The sequence below is a fragment of the Haplochromis burtoni genome, unplaced genomic scaffold, assembly GCF_018398535.1.
Source record: "Haplochromis burtoni strain Fernald_Lab_line unplaced genomic scaffold, NCSU_Asbu1 Contig_473, whole genome shotgun sequence".
NCBI classification, from domain to species: Eukaryota; Metazoa; Chordata; class Actinopteri; order Cichliformes; family Cichlidae; genus Haplochromis; species Haplochromis burtoni.
In genome coordinates, this window is record NW_024582834.1 from 251,635 (window position 1) to 260,587 (window position 8,953).

The window sequence follows — 8,953 nt, forward strand, 5'->3', positions numbered from 1 at the left end:
TTCAACCCACGACTGTATGCAAACTCATTGCTAATGAGTCAGATAACTGTCATGTCACGGCTGCAAACTGAACTGCAGTCGTTTGTGTAGAGGGAGAAGAGCAGACGAGAGGCCACACCCCTGAAAGGGGAAGTGCTGATTAACACCAGCCACACCTGCTGCTTCCTGTCTGTTAGAATAATGTGTGTTGTCTTCATGTCTTCACATTTTTTAACTTTTTTGTGATCTCGCTCTAGCTGTGTGTGTGTGTCTTTGCCTGCCACACACAGCGTATCATGACATAAAACTACAGCACTCAAGCAGTTTGTCTTTCATGCAGTCTGGTCAACAGTAGCAGGTGAGGAGTAATCAGGAGTTCGTGGAGAGTGTTAGGTTGAGGCAGAAACACGGCGAGGAAGAGGAAGATGGGGGCAGGGTTACTTTTAGTTTGCCCAAAATATAAACTGAGGAAACACGGCTGTGCACACAACCACATCACCCCAGAGATGAAAAGAAGAACTCAGAGTTTCAATTTCTTAAAGATGACTTCAGCATTCAGGACCAACAACATGAAAAGCAGTTTCCTGCTCATTATGTTCCTGCTGACAGGTAAAAACTATAACTATGGCTTTATTACTGATATTAGAGACAGAGAGATCTGTTACTGCATCTTAAGCAAGTAGCTTGAATCAGTACATCCTGTGGGCTGGTATAGCTACAGCTCTCTTTGAATATCTTGAACATGAGCTTAACAGACTCACTGTTCCACTTTTTTAACCACGGCACATTTTTCAACTTAACAAACATAAGCTATAACCAGATAATACGTTATTATTTTCTGCACTTTATTGTAATGCAGGAGTGAAAGTAAAATTAAAAGTGAGTGACGCTCCTGGAGGTTTGAATTATCCAGCTAATTAAAAATATGCAATAAAAGTCACAGCAGACATGTTTTGGCCTCATCACAATTATAGAAAAAGATGGAATTAAGTCCAAATACAGTTGCGAAAGTTCAGATTTATTGTTTTTATTATTGATATCAAATAATATGGTATTAATTAATCTTATTGATGTACTAATGCAGACAGACTGTGTTAGAACGTGTCTTTAGAGTTTTGTTTGAACCTGATTTATTTTAAGTGACTGAGGTGAAGTAAATATTTGTCCTCAGCCTGTGAGATGTCACAACAGAATGAATGCAGAACATGGGTTGAAGTCACCTGCAAGACACTAAAAACTAAAGAAACACATAAACATAAACACATAAAGTGTGAAAGCAACCAAATCCCAAACGTGGTCTTCATGGAACTTAACAGTGAGGAATCCTGTAAGAAAATGTGCAAAAATTCATCTGGCAAAGAGAAACCATCTGGTAAGAATTTCATTTTTGAAAATCCAGTCATCTTATATCTAAAGTTTTGCTTATTTTAATTTAAAAATGTCAAATGTAAGAAACACACAAAATTTGTTTAGTTTTACTTTTTTTCTCCAGCCTGAAAGCAAAAGTCTGACAAGTCTAATTACTAAATGATTTTCTCCTCCAAGTCTTCATTTTTAATAAGTTAAAGTTGCATTTAACAGTAAAAGGCAAATTTAATGAAAATTAAATAATTTACAACTTCAAATACAATAATTTGGATAACTCATATGACATACACCTTAAAGTATTTCATTTGATTATTTGCTCATTTTACCTTTTTTTCCTTTGTAGTGAAACGCGTATGCCTGAAGCAATTTAATCAAATTGCGTACAGAACAACTAAAACCACGATCAAATGTGATTATGAAGGAGACAACAAACCATTTTTTTTCTGCAAAGAGACTAACTCTGTCTGTGAGAACATGGTAGAATCTCCTCGACAGTCAAACAGCAGATTCACTTTCACAAAGACAAACAGAAACTTCAGCCTGTCCATCAGTAACGTGTCCTCACAGGATGAAGGTGTCTACTGGTGTGGAGTGAAATTAAAAAAAGAGGTCGCGCTCCAAAAAATACAACTGGATGTGGAACGTGAGTAACTCTCGTAATGTCTTCCAGTTGTTGCAGTTTCCGTTTTATTTAAAGGTGTGCCTAAATACAGTGTTTTCAAGTACTTGCTTTCTTCTGTTTTCTACAGATATTACTAATTTCACAAGATCACCAGCTGCTGGTCAGAACTTCTCATACTGGTGTAAATGCAAAGAGAGGGCCTCACCTTCAAAATCAATCTGTAAGGGAGACGATCCATCTATATGTCAAACTCTAGTAACGACCAATGAGCCTGATAAGAACAAGAAGTTTTACATAAATGGTAAAGACAAGACAAATATTACTGTTACAATAAGAAATGTAACAGCAGATGACAGCGGGACATACTGGTGTCGAGCGACAAACAACAACCAACAAATCTGCAACAGACTGATCCTGACTGTAGGTGAGTCACGCTGTTTTATTCTGTGGGTGTTATCTGACATGTTCACAATGTACAGGATATTACAGAGCAGTAATAATTCACATAAACTTTATCTATAATAACAACATACGTTTGTCCTGTTAAATTTCAGCCAATAAAAAGTCTTCTAAAGTGAAGACTTCTGATATCTGATAATAAAAACTCAATAAACCCTTTAATTTTATGTAAAGAAGCAAACCAGGAAAACGTTACATGAGAGGAAGTGGTTTGATACAGAAAGAGCTTTAAGACAGTAACGTGGGCGTGTTCAGCCGATAACCTTTTGTGTCATTAAGGACTGAGATTGTACAACTAAAATGATTTAACATTAACTTTAAAATGACTACACAGAATCTTAAATCTGTGTGCTTCCACAACTTTCAGTCTGCTCTGATTGCAGACCTGTGAGACCTGCAGTGAGTCCTGTATATGCTGCGAAAGAATCAGTTCAACAGGCTCTGTATGGTTTCATCAGCCACTTTTAGAAGTCAGTCCCATTACTCTAAAACAGATTAACAAGCATACAGAGTACCTACAGCAATGCTGCTGCATTTGTTTTCATTTCCTGCTCCTCCCTTTGAGTTGTGGTGTGTGATGTCTGAAAATTATCAACCAAAGCTAAAAATCTGCGGTTCCAGCTTCGAGATCAGGGTTTAAAGGATAGATAGACATTTACACAAGTGTGAAGAATCATTATCAACGGTTCTAAGTGTCCCAATGAGCTATGAAAGTGTGATGTCAAGCTATGAACATTAGCAGGATCCTAAATTCAAATAAATGCAGCATTAATCAGTTTTTTTTCATGCAGTTAATTTCTGCTGCATTAATCGTGTGTTTTCATCTCTGTGACAATAAACCATAGGTAAAAGTTAGATCAGGTCAATTTTAAAAACTACTGACAAAAATTTGGGATTAAAATGTATTATTAAGGTCCTTGTTTTAACAGAAGGATCAAAAAGAAGAAAATAAACTTTTTAAACTGACACATTTTGTCTTATTTATCAAATTAATTAAAATAAAAATCAATAAAAATTTCAAACATTTTCATAAGTACAACTTCCTTGACCTTCATTTTTCTTTCAGGATCACCAACAACATCCACGTCTACCATTTCATCAACTACAGCGACGACTACAGCGACGACTACAGCAATGACTACAGCTGCAGCTGCAGCTGCTGGGAGACGTGGTGAGAGAGGACTTTTAGTTTGTTTTAGTTTTTACTTTTTCATTTAAGTAAAATTCACTTTAAATTCCTCAGCAAAGAAATGTGTGCGTCACAAACGTTTTCTTTTTAACTGATGCTGAATATGTTTCCGTTTTATTTGTGAGGCGTCTCTGAGGCCATCATTTCTGTGATCGTCTGTGTGGCTGTGCTGCTTTTTGTGATACTGATGATCCTAATGTATAAACGTAAGTTACTGTTTGTTTGCACAACATTACTAGATATGCTCATTTGTACCCACAAACCACATTCATGTACTTCCTTATCTCACACTGTCTAAAAACACAGCAGCAAAACTATCCAGACATTACTTCATTAAAGCTGATAATCTTTGTAAATGTCCACTTAAATCCAAAACATAAACTGCTCGTTTATGTTTTGCTGTCTTTGTTTTCTGTTTAACAGGATTTTCACGTTCAAAAAACACAGGAAATGGTGCAGCAGCACGCCGTACCAAAGAGGTTTGTGTGGAAATGTTGCTTTTTTTTACTGTGCAACACTTCTGCAGCAAACAGGATCAAAACCTCGTTTTCTTCCCAGTGTGTTCATCTGAAGTTCACCGTACACAGGATCTCTTTTCTTTATCTGGCTTCACTTTCCCAGTCTAGGTGTCAGCATGTTCACATGAAGGAGGCGCTGTTGGCAGCATGTCACTGATCAGGAACAGTTTTAATCTCATTCATTCATCTGCAATCACAGCTCATGGTCATTAGTTTTTAGTTTGCTGTCTTACCTTAGACATAACCAACTCAGCATAGCCAGTGTTGGGAAGGTTACTTTTAAAATGTATTCCACTACAGATTACAGAATACATGTCCCGAAATCTACAGTGGGATGCAAAAGTTTGGCCAACCTTGTTAATAGTCATTGTTTTCCTGTATAAATCGATGGTTGTTACAATAAAAAATGTCAGTTAAATATATCATATAGGAGACACACAACGTGATATTTGAGAAGTGAAATGAAGTTTATGGATTTAAAGAAAGCAAAGACTTCACCATAAACAGACATGTAAATGTTATTTCCACACACAACAGTTGTGTAGTCAGAGTTCTCTCACATGACCAAAAATAATGATCATATTACTTCAGTAAAGAAATCAAATACACTGCTTAAAAAAATAATAATTTCTCATTCTTCCCGTGAAGGACTGTACCTATGACGAGATACAGGAGCGCCTCCAGCTGCCAGACTCAGAAAATGCAACAAACACAATTTATGCCACCGTCAGCTCTCCAAACCCTGTGCCCTCAACACATTATGCTACCATTAACTTTCAAAACTCCGATAAAGCTGCTGGTGAGACAGTCAGACTCGGCTACTCTGCCTGTGAATATTCTACTGTGAAGTTTCCCAAATGTCGAACTGACTCGAGTGACACCCAACTGTACCCGCCGACCGAGGAGCCGCTCTACTCAACAGTCAACAAGCTAAGAAAATGAGATCATTTATTTAAAGAATATAGCAGATTTATGAATAAAAATAATGTATTTAGTGTTTGAGTCACAGTGATTTTGTGATGGTGTTTTGGTGCTGATCTTCTGAGATCTTAGATTTTATTTCCCTGTGAAGATGATTATTAAAGCCTATCAGGAAGATACGGACCTGCCTCTTTCACAGGAGGAGAAGCCAACAAAGAGGTCAAGTGCTTTTGCGCCACACTGTGGTACGATACACAACATCCACACTTAGAGCCACTGACTTTAAACACAATGAATGTGAAAGTATCCTAAGCATCTGGATTGAATAATAATATATCAAAAGAATTAGCTGTTATTTATAACTTAACTCTCTACAGCACAGCATTGCTGCTGGGCAACAACATGCCCAGTACATGTGAAATGAACTGAGACAACCAATCAGAGTGTTGGAAAAAGTATCAAATTTCAGTCCTATAAGATGTTCGAGTCACTGTCGAGCAGTATTAGTACGGTGGGGCATCCTGTTCTGACACATGGTCACAGGACCAGATGATGTGTGAAGCTGCCATTGTAAGTGTAATTAAAATGACAAACTGTAAATAAAAGAGTACATGTGAGTGTAAGAAGATATAGAGGGGTTTTTTCATGTTTCATGCTGTGTTTTCATTTGAATGTTAAAAAAATGTTTTTTCCTTCTTTCCGTTGCCCTTGTGTGATAAAGGGAACTTTTTAAGGGAGCCATATGTAATATATACACACACATATATATATATGCATGTATGTATATACCACTCCTATGTTCTTTGTCCCACTTCAGTCTAAGATCGTCTGTAACCATGTAACCAAAACTATGAATTGTAATTTTAAATGGTTTAAAAGTATATAGAATAGCATATGTAGGCAAGTATATTTCTCCTTTTGTTATCAAGAAGCAAAGACAGAAAGGGGAAAAAAAGAACAAACAGGGCAGGGTTTGGTGGTTGAATCATCCGTCCCCACCAATGCCAAAACCAAATCTACGCCCTTGGACTATAAAAGTCAAAGTGAATTGAATCAAGAGTAAAGATGAGGATTCCTGTGTGCACAGAAACAAAAAAGTGATGTGTCTGAAGTGCAATGTGCACCTCTGTTTTACAGCACAGAACTCTCTCTTCAACACTTTCTATTGTTTTTATTGCTTTCAGTTGTGTTATGATCTATGAGTTATGTTTATATATATACTGTTGTTGCACAATATTTCCTCTAAGCAATGAAAAATATCTTGAAGAGGTTGTCTGGAATACATTTTTTGTATCAGTCAGTAAATGATGTTAAATCATTTCCAGCATGTACCACGAAAATGTGTGCAGTAGTAGTTAAACAGTTTGCTTGACTTCAATATTTTCATGCTTAAATATATCCACGGTGCTGTGTGTATCGGACATATTGTTTACATCAGTGTTTTTGCTTTGTAAGAGATAATTTACCCCTGCTGTACATAGAAACCGCCTGGAAACTGTCCGTCTGTCTACGGTGCAGTTTTATGAGTTATAATGTGACCAGTTTTAATCGGGGGGATAATTTATCATGTTTATTCAACAACTGTTTGTCAGTTTTATATTTGTCATACATTTCATTAAGAAGACACGAACTGCACGAGTATTCTGTCTGTGATACTAGAATCAATTTGTCAGTTTGTTACTATTCTCCTTTTAATGAGGTTTTTAATGAGCAGCGGATACAGTAGATGGCAGCATTGAGCTCTTGGTTGCCTCAGAAAATACAACCTAAAAATCTGTGGCAAAACAGAAAAACAAGCAATTCCATAAAGCAGGTTTTAGAGATCCCAGCAATGAAATCAACATTAGAGTCTAACAGGAGGTCAAAGGGGAGACAAGACTATATACACTTCAAAAAAAAAGAGAGATCGCTTGGAAGACCTGAACATTGTTTATTGAGACAAAATAATTAATGTATTTGGTGATTTGACTTATTTCAGACACAACCGAATGCAGAGGGGCAAAACTACTGGTTCATAACAAGGCAGAGGACACCAAGAGGGGGAAACACTGAGTAGCGAAAGACCGCGTGGGGCCTGAAAACGATGTGCAGGGAGTTCGCTGTTCCCAACGGCTCTAGTGACCCTCGAGCTCCCGACTCGCTATCAAGGAGCACTTCGGAGCACTTTTGCAAATATGTGATATCTTGTTAAACCGAGAAGATATTTGAAGTTTACACAGCTGCATTCTTGCCTGAAAATATCTTAAAAGTTTATTTTGTGACACAAAAAGAGTAATAAGAGTAATATTAAAACTTAGTAGCTGCTGCCATAAAAAATCAGAGTAGAAACTTATATTTTTTACTGTAACAACCACAAAGATGTTTAATGAATCACATTTCATAACTTTAAATGCAAATATAAATTGTCAATTTTAAAATCCTATGCACAAGTTTTGCAAACAACAAAGTTATTTGCAGCCATTTACCTTTTACCCTTTTTTTATAACCATTTCAAACTATTTACATAACAATCAGCTGTTCTACATTCAATAAGATGCCACACAAATTATTTGTGCCACTCCAAAAATTTATGTCCACTATAAAGGAGAAGATCACAGCCTGATACCTGCAGATCTATCATTCCTGTTTCTACCTGGAGACAGCAGTCGCCTCATTGTTCTGACACACAACACAAAACTATCCACAACACTACACACTAACTACACAAGACAACACATGAACTACACACTCCAAACATGCTAAATGTCACAAATCTCTCACATCTCAAAACTCTCTCTCTCTCTCTCGCCATCACTCCTAAATCTTCCCCCTCTTCCTAAACAACCAAATGTCACGTTGCCATATCATTTTTGATTGGTCGACATGGTGCATTTTTCCACCAACAGAAAATGGCTGTTTTTTATTTTGTTTTATTATTTTTTGCTCATAAGCAGAGAGGTCTCGCTGCGCTGTCGTTAGACAGTAAACGTGACGAAACCATTGAGGAAAAAATGCCGAGTAAATATTGTTTATCATGCTTTACGTGGCCTATCAACACAATTTATAAACTGGTATATATCACCTTGTTGCTTTGTCTTGAAGTGGTCATGTGATTGGCTTACCATGACTACTTTATTCTTCCTCAACCAAACAGAAGCACTCATGCGATTGTTTTGCCCTCTTACCTCCAGGTGTTGTGCCAAAAAGAGATCCCTGCCAGAAAGTGATTGCCATCCGGAGCGTGCATAGCTGCTTAAAGCTGTAGTGCCCAGATTACTTACAGCTACATCTGATATAAGGTGCCGTAAACTGATCACAGCTTTAACCGTTTGTTTGTTGAAAAATAGTTACGCGACCTCACCGCATTTTCTTGTTAGTAACGGTAACGGCGTTGTAATGATAGGAATAGTAATTAGTTAGATTACTCATTACTGAAAAAAGTAACAGCGTTATTCCCAACACGTATGCTGTGTGTGTTTTCTCAATGCTAGTTCAGAGTCTGTTCCTAGTTTTTGGTTATGCTTTCTGATTTTTTTAGTGTTGAAATACCTACAGCAGTAAAATGTCTGTGAAGGTTCTCAGTCATCCAGGTCATCGTAGTCGTAGTCAAAGGAGCTTGCAAAGGAAAGCGTCTGGACTTCTTTAAGTTACTTGAAGACGTTTCACCTCTCATACGAGAAGCTTCTTCAGTTCTAAGGTCAAATGGTGGAAAGTCCCAAGCAAGCAAGCAATTTATTTATATAGCGCTTTCAGATCAGCCACCAGCTGAACACAAAGTGCTGTACACTTGACATGCCAAACATGATGCATTGAGCATGTTAAAAAAAATGAGAAAATGAGAAAATGAGAAAAATAGTAATAATAATATAAGATAAGTAAAACATATATATATGTCCCAGATATAAACCTAGTGGGAGT

The 8,953-nt window shown here is 37.1% G+C and overlaps 1 protein-coding gene across 1 annotated transcript; it reads left to right on the top strand.

Moving 5' to 3' along the window:
- The first annotated feature begins 205 nt into the window (after positions 1-205).
- LOC102301417 lies at positions 206-7,265 on the top strand. Its single transcript, XM_005946563.3, has 8 exons — positions 206-588; positions 1,151-1,351; positions 1,691-1,990; positions 2,097-2,393; positions 3,495-3,599; positions 3,743-3,823; positions 4,041-4,096; positions 4,784-7,265. Exons 1-8 carry the CDS (start codon positions 405-407, stop codon positions 5,075-5,077), a joined length of 1,518 nt encoding a protein of 505 aa, XP_005946625.2. The 5' UTR covers positions 206-404; the 3' UTR covers positions 5,078-7,265.
- Positions 7,266-8,953: the final 1,688 nt, after the last annotated feature.

Bases quoted from the DNA above. Each gene is read 5' to 3' on its own strand.
- LOC102301417 (XM_005946563.3), top strand. From the start codon at position 405: ATGGGGGCAGGGTTACTTTTAGTTTGCCCAAAATATAAACTGAGGAAA. The intron at 1,991-2,096 runs GTGAGTAACTCT...TGTTTTCTACAG, and splicing joins AATACAACTGGATGTGGAAC to ATATTACTAATTTCACAAGA. The intron at 4,097-4,783 runs GTTTGTGTGGAA...CTTCCCGTGAAG, and splicing joins CAGCACGCCGTACCAAAGAG to GACTGTACCTATGACGAGAT.